At 46.1% G+C, this 23,874-nt stretch overlaps 2 protein-coding genes across 2 annotated transcripts in view; one reads left to right on the top strand and one right to left on the bottom strand.

The window, feature by feature from the left end:
* CENPT (centromere protein T) overlaps nt 1-19,498 on the bottom strand; it is a 78,567-nt gene extending 59,069 nt beyond the window's left edge. Inside the window, exon 1 of the mRNA XM_075281906.1 lies at nt 19,487-19,498. The gene's annotated coding sequence lies outside the window, so the exon portion shown is untranslated. The remainder of the gene's footprint in view (nt 1-19,486) is intronic.
* Nucleotides 19,499-19,652: 154 nt separating this feature from the next.
* On the top strand, nt 19,653-21,355 carry THAP11 (THAP domain containing 11). The gene has a single exon (XM_075280577.1). It carries the CDS (start codon nt 19,731-19,733, stop codon nt 20,628-20,630), a length of 900 nt encoding a protein of 299 aa, XP_075136678.1. The 5' UTR covers nt 19,653-19,730; the 3' UTR covers nt 20,631-21,355.
* Nucleotides 21,356-23,874: the final 2,519 nt, after the last annotated feature.

The following is a 23,874-nucleotide window of genomic DNA, read 5'->3' as shown; positions in this document are numbered from 1 at the left end:
TCTCCTGACGCCAATACAGTACACGACATGTCATCTCTCCTGACGCTAATACAGTACACGCATGTCATCTCTCCTGACGCTAATACAGTACACGACATGTCATCTCTCCTGACGCTAATACAGTACACGACATGTCATCTCTCCTGACGCTAATACAGTACACGCATGTCATCTCTCCTGACGCTAATACAGTACACGACATGTCATCTCTCCTGACGCTAATACAGTACACGACATGTCATCTCTCCTGACGCTAATACAGTACACGACATGTCATCTCTCCTGACGCTAATACAGTACACGACATGTCATCTCTCCTGACGCTAATACAGTACACGACATGTCATCTCTCCTGACGCCAATACAGTACACGACATGTCATCTCTCCTGACGCCAATACAGTACACGACATGTCATCTCTCCTGACGCCAATACAGTACACGACATGTCATCTCTCTTGATGCTCATACAGTACACGACATGTCATCTCTCCTGATACTAATACAGTACACGACATGTCATCTCTCCTGACGCCAATACAGTACACATGTCATCTCTCTTGATGCTCATACAGTACACGACATGTCATCTCTCCTGGGGCTAATACAGTACACGACATGTCATCTCTCCTGACGCCAATACAGTACACGACATGTCATCTCTCCTGACGCCAATACAGTACACGACATGTCATCTCTCCTGACGCTAATACAGTACACGCATGTCATCTCTCCTGACGCTAATACAGTACACGACATGTCATCTCTCCTGACGCTAATACAGTACACGACATGTCATCTCTCCTGACGCCAATACAGTACACGACGTCATCTCTCCTGATGCTCATACACTAGACAATATGTCATCTCTCCTGAGGCTCATACAGTACACGACATGTCATCTCTCCTGACGCTAATACAGTACACGCATGTCATCTCTCCTGACGCTAATAAAGTACACGACATGTCATTTCTCCTGACGCTAATACAGTACACGACATGTCATCTCTCCTGACGCTAATACAGTACACGACATGTCATCTCTCCTGACGCCAATACAGTACACGATATGTCATCTCTCCTGACACCAATACAGTACACATGTCATCTCTCCTGACGCCAATACAGTACACGACATGTCATCTCTCCTGACGCCAATACAGTACACGACATGTCATCTCTCCTGACGCTCATACACTAGACAACATGTCATCTCTCCTGAGGCTCATACAGTACACGACATTTCATCTCTCCTGACACCAATACAGTACACGACATGTCATCTCTCCTGACGCTCATACAGTGCACGACATGTCATCTCTCCTGACGCTCATACAGTGCACGACATGTCATCTCTCCTGACGCTCATACAGTGCATGACATGTCATCTCTCCTGATACTAATACAGTACACGACATGTCATCTCTTCTGACGCTCATACAGTACACAACATGTCATCTCTCCTGACGCCAATACAGTACACGACATGTCATCTCTCCTGACGCTAATACAGTACACGACATGTCATCTCTCCTGACGCTAATACAGTACACGACATGTCATCTCTCCTGACGCTAATACAGTACACGACATGTCATCTCTCCTGACGCTCATACACTAGACAACATGTCATCTCTCCTGAGGCTCATACAGTACACGACATGTCATCTCTCCTGACACTAATACAGTACACGACATGTCATCTCTCCTGACACCAATACGGTACACGACATGTCATCTCTCCTGACGCTCATACAGTGCACGACATGTCATCTCTCCTGACGCTCATACAGTGCACGACATGTCATCTCTCCTGACGCTCATACAGTGCATGACATGTCATCTCTCCTGACGCCAATACAGTACACGACATGTCATCTCTCCTGACGCTCATACAGTACACGACATGTCATCTCTCCTGACGCCAATACAGTACACATGTCATCTCTCCTGACGCTAATACAGTACACATGTCATCTCTCCTGACGCCAATACAGTACACAACATGTCATCTCTCCTGACGCCAATACAGTACACAACATGTCATCTCTCCTGACGCCAATACAGTACACGACATGTCATCTCTCCTGACGCCAATACAGTACACGACATGTCATCTCTCCTGACGCCAATACAGTACACGACATGTCATCTCTCCTGACGCTAATACAGTACACGACATGTCATCTCTCCTGACGCTCATACAGTACACGACATGTCATCTCTCCTGACGCTCATACAGTACACGACATGCCATCTCTCCTGACGCTAATACAGTACACATGTCATCTCTCCTGATGCTCATACAGTACACGACATGTCATCTCTCCTGACGCCAATACAGTACACGACATGTCATCTCTCCTGACGTCAATACAGTACACGACATGTCATCTCTCCTGACGCCAATACAGTACACGACATGTCATCTCTCCTGCCGCCAATACAGTACACGACATGTCATCTTTCCTGACGCCAATACAGTACACGACATGTCATCTCTCCTGACGCCAATACAGTACACGACATGTCATCTCTCCTGACGCCAATACAGTACACGACATGTCATCTCTCCTGACGCCAATACAGTACACGACATGTCATCTCTCCTGACGCTAATACAGTACACGACATGTCATCTCTCCTGGGGCTAATACAGTACACGACAAGTCATCTCTCCTGATGCCAATACAGTACACAACATGTCATCTCTCTTGATGCTCATACAGTACATGACATGTCATCTCTCCTGACGCCAATACAGTACACGACATGTCATCTCTCCTGACGCTAATACAGTACACGCATGTCATCTCTCCTGACGCTAATACAGTACGCGACATGTCATCTCTCCTGACGCTAATACAGTACACGACATGTCATCTCTCCTGACGCTAATACAGTACACGCATGTCATCTCTCCTGACGCTAATACAGTACACGACATGTCATCTCTCCTGACGCTAATACAGTACACGACATGTCATCTCTCCTGACGCTAATACAGTACACGACATGTCATCTCTCCTGACGCTAATACAGTACACGACATGTCATCTCTCCTGACGCTAATACAGTACACGACATGTCATCTCTCCTGACGCCAATACAGTACACGACATGTCATCTCTCCTGACGCCAATACAGTACACGACATGTCATCTCTCCTGACGCCAATACAGTACACGACATGTCATCTCTCTTGATGCTCATACAGTACACGACATGTCATCTCTCCTGATACTAATACAGTACACGACATGTCATCTCTCCTGACGCCAATACAGTACACAACATGTCATCTCTCTTGATGCTCATACAGTACACGACATGTCATCTCTCCTGGGGCTAATACAGTACACGACATGTCATCTCTCCTGACGCCAATACAGTACACGACATGTCATCTCTCCTGACGCCAATACAGTACACGACATGTCATCTCTCCTGACGCTAATACAGTACACGCATGTCATCTCTCCTGACGCTAATACAGTACACGCATGTCATCTCTCCTGACGCTAATACAGTACACGACATGTCATCTCTCCTGACGCTAATACAGTACACGACATGTCATCTCTCCTGACGCCAATACAGTACACGACGTCATCTCTCCTGATGCTCATACACTAGACAATATGTCATCTCTCCTGAGGCTCATACAGTACACGACATGTCATCTCTCCTGACGCTAATACAGTACACGCATGTCATCTCTCCTGACGCTAATAAAGTACACGCCATGTCATTTCTCCTGACGCTAATACAGTACACGACATGTCATCTCTCCTGACGCTAATACAGTACACGACATGTCATCTCTCCTGACGCCAATACAGTACACGACATGTCATCTCTCCTGACACCAATACAGTACACAACATGTCATCTCTCCTGACGCCAATACAGTACACGACATGTCATCTCTCCTGACGCCAATACAGTACACGACATGTCATCTCTCCTGACGCTCATACACTAAACAACATGTCATCTCTCCTGAGGCTCATACAGTACACGACATTTCATCTCTCCTGACACCAATACAGTACACGACATGTCATCTCTCCTGACGCTCATACAGTGCACGACATGTCATCTCTCCTGACGCTCATACAGTGCACGACATGTCATCTCTCCTGACGCTCATACAGTGCATGACATGTCATCTCTCCTGATACTAATACAGTACACGACATGTCATCTCTTCTGACGCTCATACAGTACACAACATGTCATCTCTCCTGACGCCAATACAGTACACGACATGTCATCTCTCCTGACGCTAATACAGTACACGACATGTCATCTCTCCTGACGCTAATACAGTACACGACATGTCATCTCTCCTGACGCTAATACAGTACACGACATGTCATCTCTCCTGACGCTCATACACTAGACAACATGTCATCTCTCCTGAGGCTCATACAGTACACGACATGTCATCTCTCCTGAGGCTCATACAGTACACGACATGTCATCTCTCCTGACACCAATACGGTACACGACATGTCATCTCTCCTGACGCTCATACAGTGCACGACATGTCATCTCTCCTGAGGCTCATACAGTACACGACATGTCATCTCTCCTGACACCAATACGGTACACGACATGTCATCTCTCCTGACGCTCATACAGTGCACGACATGTCATCTCTCCTGACGCTCATACAGTGCACGACATGTCATCTCTCCTGACGCTCATACAGTGCACGACATGTCATCTCTCCTGACGCTCATACAGTGCATGACATGTCATCTCTCCTGACGCCAATACAGTACACGACATGTCATCTCTCCTGACGCTCATACAGTACACGACATGTCATCTCTCCTGACGCCAATACAGTACACGACATGTCATCTCTCCTGACGCTAATACAGTACACGACATGTCATCTCTCCTGACGCCAATACAGTACACAACATGTCATCTCTCCTGACGCCAATACAGTACACAACATGTCATCTCTCCTGACGCCAATACAGTACACGACATGTCATCTCTCCTGACGCCAATACAGTACACGACATGTCATCTCTCCTGACGCCAATACAGTACACGACATGTCATCTCTCCTGACGCTAATACAGTACACGACATGTCATCTCTCCTGACGCTCATACAGTACACGACATGTCATCTCTCCTGACGCTCATACAGTACACGACATGCCATCTCTCCTGACGCTAATACAGTACACATGTCATCTCTCCTGATGCTCATACAGTACACGACATGTCATCTCTCCTGACGCCAATACAGTACACGACATGTCATCTCTCCTGACGTCAATACAGTACACGACATGTCATCTCTCCTGCCGCCAATACAGTACACGACATGTCATCTCTTCTGCCGCCAATACAGTACACGACATGTCATCTCTCCTGACGCCAATACAGTACACGACATGTCATCTCTCCTGACGCCAATACAGTACACGACATGTCATCTCTCCTGACGCCAATAAAGTACACGACATGTCATCTCTCCTGACGCTAATACAGTACAAGACATGTCATCTCTACTGACGCCAATACAGTACACAACATGTCATCTCTCCTGACGCTCATACAGTACACGACATGTCATCTCTCCTGACGTCAATACAGTACACAACATGTCATCTCTCTTGATGCTCATACAGTACACGTCATCTCTCCTGACGCTAATACAGTACACGCATGTCATCTCTCCTGACGCTAATACAGTACACGACAATTCATCTCTCCTGACGCCAATACAGTACACAACATGTCATCTCTCTTGATGCTCATACAGTACACGACATGTCATCTCTCCTGACGCTAATACAGTACACGCATGTCATCTCTCCTGACGCTAATACAGTACACGACAATTCATCTCTCCTGACGCCAATACAGTACACGACATGTCATCTCTCCTGACGCTAATACAGTACACGACATGTCATCTCTCCTGACGTCAATACAGTACACAACATGTCATCTCTCTTGATGCTCATACAGTACACGACATGTCATCTCTCCTGACGCCAATACAGTACACGACATGTCATCTCTCCTGACGCTCATACAGTACACGACATGTCATCTCTCCTGACGCCAATACAGTACACGACATGTCATCTCTCCAGACGCTCATACAGTACACGACATGCCATCTCTCCTGACGCTAATACAGTACACGACATGTCATCTCTCCTGACGCTCATACAGTACACGACAAGTCATCTCTCCTGACACCAATACAGTACACGACATGTCAACTCTCCTGGGGCTAATACAGTACACGACATGTCATCTCTCCTGACGCCAATACAGTACACGACATGTCATCTCTCCTGACGCCAATACAGTACACGACATATCATCTCTCCTGACGCTAATACAGTACACGCATGTCATCTCTCCTGACGCTAATACAGTACACGACATGTCATCTCTCCTGACGCTAATACAGTACACGACATGTCATCTCTCCTGACGCTAATACAGTACACGACATGTCATCTCTCCTGACGCCAATACAGTACACGACATGTCATCTCTCCTGACGCCAATACAGTACACGACATGTCATCTCTCCTGACGCCAATACAGTACACGACATGTCATCTCTCCTGACGCCAATACAGTACACGACATGTCATCTCTCCTGACGCCAATACAGTACACGACATGTCATCTCTCCTGACGCCAATACAGTACACGACATGTCATCTCTCCTGACGCCAATACAGTACACGACATGTCATCTCTCCTGACGCTAATACAGTACACGACATGTCATCTCTCCTGGGGCTAATACAGTACACGACAAGTCATCTCTCCTGATGCCAATACAGTACACAACATGTCATCTCTCTTGATGCTCATACAGTACATGACATGTCATCTCTCCTGACGCCAATACAGTACACGACATGTCATCTCTCCTGACGCTAATACAGTACACGCATGTCATCTCTCCTGACGCTAATACAGTACACGACATGTCATCTCTCCTGACGCTAATACAGTACACGACATGTCATCTCTCCTGACGCTAATACAGTACACGCATGTCATCTCTCCTGACGCTAATACAGTACACGACATGTCATCTCTCCTGACGCTAATACAGTACACGACATGTCATCTCTCCTGACGCTAATACAGTACACGACATGTCATCTCTCCTGACGCTAATACAGTACACGACATGTCATCTCTCCTGACGCTAATACAGTACACGACATGTCATCTCTCCTGACGCCAATACAGTACACGACATGTCATCTCTCCTGACGCCAATACAGTACACGACATGTCATCTCTCTTGATGCTCATACAGTACACGACATGTCATCTCTCCTGATACTAATACAGTACACGACATGTCATCTCTCCTGACGCCAATACAGTACACATGTCATCTCTCTTGATGCTCATACAGTACACGACATGTCATCTCTCCTGGGGCTAATACAGTACACGACATGTCATCTCTCCTGACGCCAATACAGTACACGACATGTCATCTCTCCTGACGCCAATACAGTACACGACATGTCATCTCTCCTGACGCTAATACAGTACACGCATGTCATCTCTCCTGACGCTAATACAGTACACGACATGTCATCTCTCCTGACGCTAATACAGTACACGACATGTCATCTCTCCTGACGCCAATACAGTACACGACGTCATCTCTCCTGATGCTCATACACTAGACAATATGTCATCTCTCCTGAGGCTCATACAGTACACGACATGTCATCTCTCCTGACGCTAATACAGTACACGCATGTCATCTCTCCTGACGCTAATAAAGTACACGACATGTCATTTCTCCTGACGCTAATACAGTACACGACATGTCATCTCTCCTGACGCTAATACAGTACACGACATGTCATCTCTCCTGACGCCAATACAGTACACGACATGTCATCTCTCCTGACACCAATACAGTACACAACATGTCATCTCTCCTGACGCCAATACAGTACACGACATGTCATCTCTCCTGACGCCAATACAGTACACGACATGTCATCTCTCCTGACGCTCATACACTAGACAACATGTCATCTCTCCTGAGGCTCATACAGTACACGACATTTCATCTCTCCTGACACCAATACAGTACACGACATGTCATCTCTCCTGACGCTCATACAGTGCACGACATGTCATCTCTCCTGACGCTCATACAGTGCACGACATGTCATCTCTCCTGACGCTCATACAGTGCATGACATGTCATCTCTCCTGATACTAATACAGTACACGACATGTCATCTCTTCTGACGCTCATACAGTACACAACATGTCATCTCTCCTGACGCCAATACAGTACACGACATGTCATCTCTCCTGACGCTAATACAGTACACGACATGTCATCTCTCCTGACGCTAATACAGTACACGACATGTCATCTCTCCTGACGCTAATACAGTACACGACATGTCATCTCTCCTGACGCTCATACACTAGACAACATGTCATCTCTCCTGAGGCTCATACAGTACACGACATGTCATCTCTCCTGACACTAATACAGTACACGACATGTCATCTCTCCTGACACCAATACGGTACACGACATGTCATCTCTCCTGACGCTCATACAGTGCACGACATGTCATCTCTCCTGACGCTCATACAGTGCACGACATGTCATCTCTCCTGACGCTCATACAGTGCATGACATGTCATCTCTCCTGACGCCAATACAGTACACGACATGTCATCTCTCCTGACGCTCATACAGTACACGACATGTCATCTCTCCTGACGCCAATACAGTACACATGTCATCTCTCCTGACGCTAATACAGTACACATGTCATCTCTCCTGACGCCAATACAGTACACAACATGTCATCTCTCCTGACGCCAATACAGTACACAACATGTCATCTCTCCTGACGCCAATACAGTACACAACATGTCATCTCTCCTGACGCCAATACAGTACACGACATGTCATCTCTCCTGACGCCAATACAGTACACGACATGTCATCTCTCCTGACGCCAATACAGTACACGACATGTCATCTCTCCTGACGCTAATACAGTACACGACATGTCATCTCTCCTGACGCTCATACAGTACACGACATGTCATCTCTCCTGACGCTCATACAGTACACGACATGCCATCTCTCCTGACGCTAATACAGTACACATGTCATCTCTCCTGATGCTCATACAGTACACGACATGTCATCTCTCCTGACGCCAATACAGTACACGACATGTCATCTCTCCTGACGTCAATACAGTACACGACATGTCATCTCTCCTGACGCCAATACAGTACACGACATGTCATCTCTCCTGCCGCCAATACAGTACACGACATGTCATCTCTCCTGACGCCAATACAGTACACGACATGTCATCTCTCCTGACGCCAATACAGTACACGACATGTCATCTCTCCTGACGCCAATACAGTACACGACATGTCATCTCTCCTGACGCCAATACAGTACACGACATGTCATCTCTCCTGACGCTAATACAGTACACGACATGTCATCTCTCCTGGGGCTAATACAGTACACGACAAGTCATCTCTCCTGATGCCAATACAGTACACAACATGTCATCTCCCTTGATGCTCATACAGTACATGACATGTCATCTCTCCTGACGCCAATACAGTACACGACATGTCATCTCTCCTGACGCTAATACAGTACACGCATGTCATCTCTCCTGACGCTAATACAGTACGCGACATGTCATCTCTCCTGACGCTAATACAGTACACGACATGTCATCTCTCCTGACGCTAATACAGTACACGCATGTCATCTCTCCTGACGCTAATACAGTACACGACATGTCATCTCTCCTGACGCTAATACAGTACACGACATGTCATCTCTCCTGACGCTAATACAGTACACGACATGTCATCTCTCCTGACGCTAATACAGTACACGACATGTCATCTCTCCTGACGCTAATACAGTACACGACATGTCATCTCTCCTGACGCCAATACAGTACACGACATGTCATCTCTCCTGACGCCAATACAGTACACGACATGTCATCTCTCCTGACGCCAATACAGTACACGACATGTCATCTCTCTTGATGCTCATACAGTACACGACATGTCATCTCTCCTGATACTAATACAGTACACGACATGTCATCTCTCCTGACGCCAATACAGTACACAACATGTCATCTCTCTTGATGCTCATACAGTACACGACATGTCATCTCTCCTGGGGCTAATACAGTACACGACATTTCATCTCTCCTGACGCCAATACAGTACACGACATGTCATCTCTCCTGACGCCAATACAGTACACGACATGTCATCTCTCCTGACGCTAATACAGTACACGCATGTCATCTCTCCTGACGCTAATACAGTACACGACATGTCATCTCTCCTGACGCTAATACAGTACACGACATGTCATCTCTCCTGACGCCAATACAGTACACGACGTCATCTCTCCTGATGCTCATACACTAGACAATATGTCATCTCTCCTGAGGCTCATACAGTACACGACATGTCATCTCTCCTGACGCTAATACAGTACACGCATGTCATCTCTCCTGACGCTAATAAAGTACACGACATGTCATTTCTCCTGACGCTAATACAGTACACGACATGTCATCTCTCCTGACGCTAATACAGTACACGACATGTCATCTCTCCTGACGCCAATACAGTACACGACATGTCATCTCTCCTGACACCAATACAGTACACAACATGTCATCTCTCCTGACGCCAATACAGTACACGACATGTCATCTCTCCTGACGCCAATACAGTACACGACATGTCATCTCTCCTGACGCTCATACACTAAACAACATGTCATCTCTCCTGAGGCTCATACAGTACACGACATTTCATCTCTCCTGACACCAATACAGTACACGACATGTCATCTCTCCTGACGCTCATACAGTGCACGACATGTCATCTCTCCTGACGCTCATACAGTGCACGACATGTCATCTCTCCTGACGCTCATACAGTGCATGACATGTCATCTCTCCTGATACTAATACAGTACACGACATGTCATCTCTTCTGACGCTCATACAGTACACAACATGTCATCTCTCCTGACGCCAATACAGTACACGACATGTCATCTCTCCTGACGCTAATACAGTACACGACATGTCATCTCTCCTGACGCTAATACAGTACACGACATGTCATCTCTCCTGACGCTAATACAGTACACGACATGTCATCTCTCCTGACGCTCATACACTAGACAACATGTCATCTCTCCTGAGGCTCATACAGTACACGACATGTCATCTCTCCTGACACTAATACAGTACACGACATGTCATCTCTCCTGACACCAATACGGTACACGACATGTCATCTCTCCTGACGCTCATACAGTGCACGACATGTCATCTCTCCTGACGCTCATACAGTGCACGACATGTCATCTCTCCTGACGCTCATACAGTGCACGACATGTCATCTCTCCTGACGCTCATACAGTGCATGACATGTCATCTCTCCTGACGCCAATACAGTACACGACATGTCATCTCTCCTGACGCTCATACAGTACACGACATGTCATCTCTCCTGACGCCAATACAGTACACGACATGTCATCTCTCCTGACGCTAATACAGTACACGACATGTCATCTCTCCTGACGCCAATACAGTACACAACATGTCATCTCTCCTGACGCCAATACAGTACACAACATGTCATCTCTCCTGACGCCAATACAGTACACGACATGTCATCTCTCCTGACGCCAATACAGTACACGACATGTCATCTCTCCTGACGCCAATACAGTACACGACATGTCATCTCTCCTGACGCTAATACAGTACACGACATGTCATCTCTCCTGACGCTCATACAGTACACGACATGTCATCTCTCCTGACGCTCATACAGTACACGACATGCCATCTCTCCTGACGCTAATACAGTACACATGTCATCTCTCCTGATGCTCATACAGTACACGACATGTCATCTCTCCTGACGCCAATACAGTACACGACATGTCATCTCTCCTGACGTCAATACAGTACACGACATGTCATCTCTCCTGCCGCCAATACAGTACACGACATGTCATCTCTTCTGCCGCCAATACAGTACACGACATGTCATCTCTCCTGACGCCAATACAGTACACGACATGTCATCTCTCCTGACGCCAATACAGTACACGACATGTCATCTCTCCTGACGCCAATAAAGTACACGACATGTCATCTCTCCTGACGCTAATACAGTACAAGACATGTCATCTCTACTGACGCCAATACAGTACACAACATGTCATCTCTCCTGACGCTCATACAGTACACGACATGTCATCTCTCCTGACGTCAATACAGTACACAACATGTCATCTCTCTTGATGCTCATACAGTACACGTCATCTCTCCTGACGCTAATACAGTACACGCATGTCATCTCTCCTGACGCTAATACAGTACACGACAATTCATCTCTCCTGACGCCAATACAGTACACAACATGTCATCTCTCTTGATGCTCATACAGTACACGACATGTCATCTCTCCTGACGCTAATACAGTACACGCATGTCATCTCTCCTGACGCTAATACAGTACACGACAATTCATCTCTCCTGACGCCAATACAGTACACGACATGTCATCTCTCCTGACGCTAATACAGTACACGACATGTCATCTCTCCTGACGTCAATACAGTACACAACATGTCATCTCTCTTGATGCTCATACAGTACACGACATGTCATCTCTCCTGACGCCAATACAGTACACGACATGTCATCTCTCCTGACGCTCATACAGTACACGACATGTCATCTCTCCTGACGCCAATACAGTACACGACATGTCATCTCTCCAGACGCTCATACAGTACACGACATGCCATCTCTCCTGACGCTAATACAGTACACGACATGTCATCTCTCCTGACGCTCATACAGTACACGACAAGTCATCTCTCCTGACACCAATACAGTACACGACATGTCAACTCTCCTGGGGCTAATACAGTACACGACATGTCATCTCTCCTGACGCCAATACAGTACACGACATGTCATCTCTCCTGACGCCAATACAGTACACGACATATCATCTCTCCTGACGCTAATACAGTACACGCATGTCATCTCTCCTGACGCTAATACAGTACACGACATGTCATCTCTCCTGACGCTAATACAGTACACGACATGTCATCTCTCCTGACGCTAATACAGTACACGACATGTCATCTCTCCTGACGCTCATACAGTACACGACATGTCATCTCTCCTGACGCCAATACAGTACACGACATGCCATCTCTCCTGACGCTCATAAAGTACACGACATGCCATCTCTCCTGACGCTAATACAGTACACGACATGTCATCTCTCATGACGCTCATACAGTACACGACATGTCATCTCTCCTGACACCAATACAGTACACGACATGTCATCTCTCCTGACGCTAATACAGTACACGCATGTCATCTCTCCTGACGCCAATACAGTACACGACATGTCATCTCTCCTGACGCCAATACAGTACACGACATGTCATCTCTCCTGACGCCAATACAGTACACGACATGTCATCTCTCCTGACTCCAATACAGTACACGACATGTCATCTCTCCTGACGCCAATACAGTACACGACATGTCATCTCTCCTGACGCCCATACACTAGACAACATGTCATCTCTCCTGAGGCTCATACAGTACACGACATGTCATCTCTCCTGACGCTAATACAGTACACGCATGTCATCTCTCCTGACGCTAATACAGTACACGACATGTCATCTCTCCTGACGCTAATACAGTACACGACATGTCATCTCTCCTGACGCTAATACAGTACACGACATGTCATCTCTCCTGACGCCAATACAGTACACGACATGTCATCTCTCCTGACGCCAATACAGTACACAACATGTCATCTCTCTTGATGCTCATACAGTACACGACATGTCATCTCTCCTGGGGCTAATACAGTACACGACATGTCATCTCTCCTGACGCTCATACACTAGACAACATGTCATCTCTCCTGAGGCTCATACAGTACACGACATGTCATCTCCCCTGACGCTCATACAGTACACGACAGGTCATCACTCCTGACGCTAATACAGTAAACGACGTCATCTCGCCTGACGCCAATGGAGTACACGACATGTCATCTCTCCTGACGCTAATACAGTACACGACATGTCATCTCTCCTGACACTCATACAGTACACGACATGTCATCTCTCCTGACGCTCATACAGTACACGACATATCATCTCTCCTGACGCCAATACAGTACACGACATGTCATCTCTCCTGACGCCAATACAGTACACGCATGTCATCTCTCCTGACGCTAATACAGTACACGACATGTCATCTCTCCTGACGCTAATACAGTAAACGACATGTCATCTCTCCTGATGCTAATACAGTGCACGACATGTCATCTCTCCTGACGCCAATACAGTACACGACATGTCATCTCTCCTGGGGCTAATACAGTACACGACATGTCATCTCTCCTGACGCCAATACAGTACACGACATGTCATCTCTCCTGACGCAAACACAGTACACGACATGTCATCTCTCCTGACGCTAATACAGTACACGCATGTCATCTCTCCTGACGCCAGTACAGTACACGACATGTCATCTCTCCTGACGCTCATACACTAGACAACATGTCATCTCTCCTGAGGCTCATACAGTACACGACATGTCATCTCTCCTGACACTAATACAGTACACGACATGTCATCTCTCCTGACACCAATACAGTACACGACACGTCATCTCTCCTGACGCTCATACAGTACACGACATGTCATCTCTCCTGACGCTCATACAGTGCACGACATGTCATCTCTCCTGACGCTCATACAGTGCATGACATGTCATCTCTCCTGATACTAATACAGTACACGACATGTCATCTCTTCTGACGCTCATACAGTACACATGTCATCTCTCCTGACGCCAATACAGTACACGACATGTCATCTCTCCTGACGCTAATACAGTACACGCATGTCATCTCTCCTGACGCTAATACAGTACACGACATGTCATCTCTCCTGACGCTAATACAGTACACGACATGTCATCTCTCCTGACACTAATACAGTACACGACATGTCATCTCTCCTGACGCTCATACACTAGACAACATGTCATCTCTCCTGAGGCTCATACAGTACACGACATGTCATCTCTCCTGACACTAATACAGTACACGACATGTCATCTCTCCTGACACCAATACAGTACACGACATGTCATCTCTCCTGACGCTCATACCGTGCACGACATGTCATCTCTCCTGACGCTCATACAGTGCACGACATGTCATCTCTCCTGACGCTCATACAGTGCACGACATGTCATCTCTCCTGACGCTCATACAGTGCATGACATGTCATCTCTCCTGATACTAATACAGTACACGACATGTCATCTCTCCTGACACTAATACAGTACACGACATGTCATCTCTCCTGACGCTCATACACTAGACAACATGTCATCTCTCCTGAGGCTCATACAGTACACGACATGTCATCTCTCCTGACACTAATACAGTACACGACATGTCATCTCTCCTGACACCAATACAGTACACGACATGTCATCTCTCCTGACGCTCATACCGTGCACGACATGTCATCTCTCCTGACGCTCATACAGTGCACGACATGTCATCTCTCCTGACGCTCATACAGTGCACGACATGTCATCTCTCCTGACGCTCATACAGTGCATGACATGTCATCTCTCCTGATACTAATACAGTACACGACATGTCATCTCTTCTGACGCTCATACAGTACACGTCATCTCTCCTGACGCCAATTAAGTACACGACATGTCATCTCTCCTGACGCTAATACAGTACACGACATGTCATCTCTCCTGACGCTCATACAGTACACGACATGTCATCTCTCCTGACGCCAATACAGTACACGACATGTCATCTCTCCTGACGCCAATACAGTACACGACATGTCATCTCTCCTGACGATGATACAGTAAACGACATGTCATCTCTCCTGACACTAATACAGTACACGACATGTCATCTCTCCTGACACCAATACAGTACACGACATGTCATCTCTCCTGACGCTCATACAGTACACGACATGCCATCTCTCCTGACGCTAATACAGTACACGACATGTCATCTCTCCTGACGCTCATACAGTACACGACATGCCATCTCTCCTGACGCTAATACAGTACACAACATGTCATCTCTCCTGACGCTCATACAGTACACATGTCATCTCTCCTGACGCTCATACAGTACACGACATGTCATCTCTCCTGACGCTCATACAGTACACGACATGCCATCTCTCCTGACGCTCATACAGTACACGACATGTCATCTCTCCTGACGCTAATACAGTACACGACATGTCATCTCTCCTGACGCCAATACAGTACACGACATGTCATCTCTCCTGACGCTCATACACTAGACAACATGTCATCTCTCCTGAGGCTCATACAGTACACGACATGTCATCTCTCCTGACACTAATACAGTACACGACATGTCATCTCTCCTGACGCTCATACAGTGCACGACATGTCATCTCTCCTGACGCTCATACAGTGCACGACATGTCATCTCTCCTGACGCTCATACAGTGCACGACATGTCATCTCTCCTGACGCTCATATAGTGCATGACATGTCATCTCTCCTGACGCTCATACAGTGCATGACATGTCATCTCTCCTGATACTAATACAGTACACGACATGTCATCTCTTCTGACGCTCATACAGTACACGACATGTCATCTCTCCTGACGCCAATACAGTACACGACATGTCATCTCTCCTGACGCCAATACAGTACACAACATGTCATCTCTCCTGACGCCAATACAGTACACAACATGTCATCTCTCCTGACGCCTATACAGTACACATGTCATCTCTCCTGACGCTCATACAGTACACGACATGTCATCTGTCCTGACGCTCATACAGTACACGACATGTCATCTCTCCTGACGCTAATACAGTACACGACATGTCATCTCTCCTGACGCTCATACACTAGACAACATGTCATCTCTCCTAAGGCTCACACAGTACACGACATGTCATCTCTCCTGACACTAATACAGTACACGACATGTCATCTCTCCTGACACCAATACAGTACACGACATGTCATCTCTCCTGACGCTCATACAGTGCACGACATGTCATCTCTCCTGACGCTCATACAGTGCACGACATGTCATCTCTCCGGACGCTCATACAGTGCATGACATGTCATCTCTCCTGACGCTCATACATTGCATGACATGTCATCTCTCCTGATACTAATACAGTACACGACATGTCATCTCTTCTGACGCTCATACAGTACACAACGTCATCTCTCCTGACGCCAATACAGTACACGACATGTCATCTCTCCTGACGCCAATACAGTACACGCATGTCATCTCTCCTGACGCTAAAACAGTACACGCATGTCATCTCTCCTGACGCTAATACAGTACACGACATGTCATCTCTCCTGACGCTCATACAGTACACGACATGTCATCTCTCCTGACGATGATACAGTAAACGACATGTCATCTCTCCTGACACTAATACAGTACACGACATGTCATCTCTCCTGACACCAATACAGTACACGACATGTCATCTCTCCTGACGCTAATACAGTACACGACATGTCATCTCTCCTGACGCCAATACAGTACACGACATGTCATCTCTCCTTACGCTAATACAGTACACAACATGTCATCTCTCTTGATGCTCATACAGTACACATGTCATCTCTCCTGACGCTAATACAGTACACGACATGTCATCTCTCTTGATGCTCATACAGTACACGACATGTCATCTCTCCTGGGGCTAATACAGTACACGACATGTCATCTCCCCTGACGCTCATACAGTACACGACATGTCATCTCTCCTGACGCTCATACACTAGACAACATGTCATCTCTCCTGAGGCTCATACAGTACACGACATGTCATCTCCCCTGACGCTCATACAGTACACGACATGTCATCTCTCCTGACGCTAATACAGTACACGACATGTCATCTCTCCTGACGCTAATACAGTACACGACATGCCATCTCTCCTGACGCTCATACAGTGCACGACATGTCATCTCTCCTGACGCTCATACAGTGCACGACATGTCATCTCTCCTGACGCCAATACAGTACACGACATGTCATCTCTCCTGACGCCAATACAGTACACGACATGTCATCTCTCCTGACGCTCATACAGTACACGACATGTCATCTCTCCTGACGCTCATACAGTGCACGACATGTCATCTCTCCTGACGCTGATACAGTACACGACATGTCATCTCTCCTGACGCTCATACAGTACACGACATGTCATCTCTCCTGACGCTCATACAGTACACGACATGCCATCTCTCCTGACGCTCATACAGTACACGACATGTCATCTCTCCTGACGCCGATACAGTACACATGTCATCTCTCCTGACGCTCATACAGTAAACAACATGTCATCTCTCCTGACGCTCATACAGTACACAACATGTCATCTCTCCTGACGCTAATACAGTACACGACATGTCATCTCTCCTGACGCTGATACAGTGCACGACATGTCATCTCTCCTGACGCTCATACAGTACACGACATGTCATCTCTCCTGACGCTCATACAGTACACGACATGCCATCTCTCCTGACGCTCATACAGTACACGACATGTCATCTCTCCTGACGCTCATACAGTACACGACATGTCATCTCTCCTGACGCTCATACAGTACACGACATGTCATCTCTCCTGACGCCAATACAGTACACGACATGTCATCTCTCCTGACGCTAATACAGTACACGCATGTCATCTCTCCTGACGCCAATACAGTACACGACATGTCATCTCTCCTGACGCTAATACAGTACACGCATGTCATCTCTCCTGACGCCAATACAGTACACGACATGTCATCTCTCCTGACGCTCATACAGTACACGACATGCCATCTCTCCTGACACTCATACAGTACACGACATGCCATCTCTCCTGACACTCATACAGTACACGACATGCCATCTCTCCTGACGCTCATACAGTACATGCCATCTCTCCTGACGCTCATACAGTACACAACATGTCATCTCTCCTGACGCTCATACAGTACACGACATGTCATCTCTCCTGACGCTCATACAGTACACAACATGTCATCTCTCCTGACGCTCATACAGTACACGACATGCCATCTCTCCTGACGCTCATACAGTGCACGACATGTCATCTCTCCTGATACTAATAAAGTAGACATGACTTCTCGTCTCTCCTGATACTTATACAATACATGACTTCTCATCCCACCAGTCCATCACATACAGTTCCCCAGTATCACACATACACATATACGTTCATATATACATTACCCAGCCCTCCAGTCACTGCTCTTGTCCAGATAAAAAACAAATTAAACACTCCCGCTCCGCGCTGTCGTAATCACGCGAGATCTCACACAGGAAACAGAACCGTTGCATTGTGGGAAACGTAGTCAACTCAGCGCAGGCCTCTCGGTGTCCCGGAAGTGAGAGGTTTCATGGGATATGTAGTTTCCGCCGTCCGCTTTCCGTGCCCAGCATCTCTTATGTTTGCGAGTTACAGTTACTTGCAGTGATGCCAGGCTTCACCTGCTGCGTCCCGGGATGCTACAGCAATTCTCATCGGGACAAAGGGCTGCACTTCTACACATTCCCCAAAGATCCTGAGCTGAGACACTTGTGGCTGAAGAACGTGTCGCGGGCTGGAGTCACCGGCTGCTTCAATACTTTCCAGCCCACCAACGGGCACCGAGTGTGTAGCCTTCACTTCCACGGGGGGCGCAAGTCTTACAGCATCAAGGTGCCCACCATATTTCCCCTCAGGGGGGTAAACGAGAGAAAAACCCGCAGGGGCAATGCTGGGGACAGGTCCAAAAAGAGGCATCACCAGCCCAGCTACGCGACTGGCTCCACCACTGTGCTGGTAACGGCGCTGCCAGGGCAGGAGCAGGAGGTGCTGGAGCTGACAGCAGGAGGGGCAGAGATGATGCTGCTTGGTGCCACACATGGCATGGGGGCAGACATGAGCAGTGTGGAGGCTTCTGCTGCAGCCATAGGCAGGAGCTTGGGGGCAGCCTCAGGAGAAGCCATCACTTCAGAGACAAACCCCGTGAACCTGACCGTGAAGCTGGACTCAGCAGGAGGGAGCAGTCACTTCTCTCCTACCTCTTCTCACCAGCAGCTCCAAGTGGTTGTAGTAGGAGAAGACACCTATCCCATCCCTGAGTACTACCCATCCCCTCACTTCTCTGACCACTCCTATTCCATGTCTTCAGGAACCACCACAGAAGAACTGCTGAGGAAGCTCAATGAGCAGAGGGATATTATAGCTCTAATGGAGGTGAAAATGAAGGAGATGAAGTCCAGCATTAGACACTTAAGACTCACAGAGGTTAAACTGAGAGAGGAGATCCGTCAGAAAGATAAAGTCTTGTCTATGAACACTGCCAAGAAAAAAATGGAAGGCAACTCCTAAGAGGACCGTGTCGACCATTTTTCTTAAAGGGTCATTATACCTAAAACTTCTATAAATGTAAGGTGGCCCCATCCTGTGGCACTTTTATAGCTACAAGAAGGAACCGTAAGATGTCGGAATGTAAACTTATCTACCAGACTGTAACATTTTTTGGCTCTAGATGGTTCTTTGCGGTAGATGTTTCTGTGACAAAATGTGCAGCAAATTCCTTCATGGTACAAATGTTAAGTCAGATGTATTTAGTTGTTACATTTTTAACTCTTGCATGTGTATTGTGTTATGTAAACAGGATGACTCTTGGAATTTTAGGTTTGGTTTTCCTTAGACCTGTAGTGAAAGGACACTTAAGACGTTTTAAAAAACCACTGAGACACCTTGTAATGCTCTCATTCAGACAAAAAAAAAAATCAATATTGTTTTGCAATGTTGTGGTGTTTTTTTTAAGACCCAAAAATATTGTCAAGAGTTGGTCTCAAAGTGTTCTTCAGTAGATCCTGAACATGCTGATATTGACATCTGCAAAAGACATGAAAGGCCAGACCGACCCATCGTTGGATCGCTTATTTTAACGTTACCGTTACCATCTCTCAAAATGGTTTCTATCCTATGGAAAGGGGCTATGGACCAATACAGTATATTATGGTATATGGAGACATTGGCAAGACTGGTCACGTAATCAACATCATCATCATCATTGTAATTTTTTATTATAATAAAACTTTATTTTGACTGTATAATTTGAACACTGGGTGTAAGAAGAGTCTTGTACGTGACAAGTTGTTAATTTTGTGATATTAGTGTATGTTTATGTATTGGGGAAGTTGGGACTAATTCTTTATAGGTAACAGAACAGTGTGCTAGGGGTTATATGTCAGTGCACGGAGGACCAGATTTACAAAGGGTAAGGATATCTGGCAATTATGGCCCATTCCACAATCAAAGATTTCCAGATCATCTTGCAATTCTTTCACTCATGTTACTGCATTCACTCTCTGTAGGACTGATGAAGAGGGCCAGATACATTGCTCAGTCATCCTTGTCTGTCTCATGGTTTTTGAATAATAGCACATGCTTGACCTATGGGACTCCCAAGTGGTCAGTCACTTTCCTGCAATTCTGAGAATAGTTGATAAGTTTTTGGGGGACAACCCTTTTAATGCTTAACCACTGAAGCATGAAATGTTCCATATATACATATAAAACTATTATTTATAATCTTTCCCCATTATAATAGTCCTCTTCTAGATAATAGCTCCCACTCTAAAAATAATACACCCTTATAAATAATGCATCCCAGGTCATAAATAAGTGCCCCCTCAGCAGTAATTGCGCAGGTGACATAATTATTTATCTCTTATGCTTATATAGCGCCATCATATTCCGCAGCGCTTTACAAAAATTGACAATCAGTGTCTCATATAGAGCTCACAATCTCCATTCCTTACCAGTATGTCTTTGGAGTGGGGGAGGAAACCCACGCAAACTCTTTGCAGATGTTGTCCTTGGCAGGATTAGAACCCAGGACTCCAGCACTGCAAGGCTGCAGTGCTAACCACCGATGTAGTGATGTCATCACCTGTGCTGGGACGTCCTGCTCATAACAGAGCTAGAACATTATCGCTCCCTGCTCTGCCATAGACTTTAGCTGTATCAGCATGCATAGCAGGCCTAAACAGTTGTAAGTGAAGCTCTCCTGGGCAGAAAGTCTGTTGCTCAGGACCCCTTAAACCATAGAGCCCGGTGCAAGTGCAACATTTGCCCATACACACAGATCTGCTACCTTCATGTTCTCCATCAAACACAGAACGGCTACATTCACATTTCCTTCACCACAAACTCAGCCCTGCTACATCGATTTTCTTCCTCTATAAGCTCACCTACATACACATTTGCCCCCACACATTGAGCACTGCCGCCTCCATGTTCTTCCCCCTACATGCAGCCATGTATAGTTTCCACCTATGGAGCTCTTGTACATGCTCTGCCCCTCCATGATGCCCCTGCATCTTCAAAGATCCTTTTGCAGGTTTACAAAATACTTTCAATTAGTATTGCTGGCATCATGCAGACCTGCAGTGTGTAAGAAACTTCTCAACTTGGCTCACAAACCCCAGTTACTGTATATTTACTCAAACAAAATATCCTGCTGTATACATGTCATGCAGGGGCCAGGCACCTCAAGATAAGAGATAGAACTAGTCTGTATTACACGATTTAAACTAGGAATATTGAGGAAAGTAGGCATATGAGATATGAAAAGTGTCTGTATCATATTACAATAATTCCATCCACTATATATAATCCTGCTCAAATAAAAGGCATTTCTTTCCACTTCTATATTACCCAGGGTTTCAATTCACGCTGAGAGGTGTGCTCTACAAAGAGCATACTGTGGAGTACTCTGGGACCGTTAAAATACACAGTTGTGTATATGAGGCCATAGAAATTAATGGGTCAGTATGGTAGCCATAAAAAATACAGCTAGCACCCTGACATGAGGCTATATTCCCCTCTCTACACAATAACCTCTGCTTGGGTCACAAGACATGCCCAGAAAATTGTCCAAGTGAATGGGATCTGCTCTAGACCATGGTGTCTATGACTCATGGTCCTTCTATTGGAAACAGGAAGTCTCAGAGTGTTTTAGGCTTAGTGTTAAAAGTTGGAATTGCAATATTTTTTGTATTTTTTTTTATAGCTATTAACTTGGAAAATTAAAAACAATGTCACCAAAATATTTAAAAAAAAACTATATTTAACATAAAAATGTAACTTAAATAATGCATCATTTCCTGGCAACACATTCCATTTAACACTTTCCCAACATTTGGCATAATAATGCAGCAGATGTCGGGTATATAAATATGTTCCTGGGTGGCTGCCATAGCTGCTCAGTGTCCTGTAATAGAACCATAGCAATTTTGCATTGTATTGGAGCCCAGCTACCTGGGGTTCATGATCCCTTAGGGGTATAAAAATAACTGTAATAAAAAAAAATACATACATACACACACGGACAAAATTGTTGGTACCCCTTGTTTAATGAAAGAAAAACCCACAATGGTCACAGAAATAACTTGAATCTGACAAAAGTAATGATAAATAAACATTCTATAAAAATGAACAAATGGAAGTCAGACATTGCTTTTCACTAGAGATGAGCGAACAGTGTTCTATCGAACTCATGTTCGATCGGATATTAGGCTGTTCGGCATGTTCGAATCAAATCGAACACCGCGTGGTA

This window comes from Leptodactylus fuscus, chromosome 7 (assembly GCF_031893055.1).
Source record: "Leptodactylus fuscus isolate aLepFus1 chromosome 7, aLepFus1.hap2, whole genome shotgun sequence".
NCBI lineage: Eukaryota > Metazoa > Chordata > Amphibia > Anura > Leptodactylidae > Leptodactylus > Leptodactylus fuscus.
This window is presented reverse-complemented; position numbering and strand designations above follow the sequence as displayed.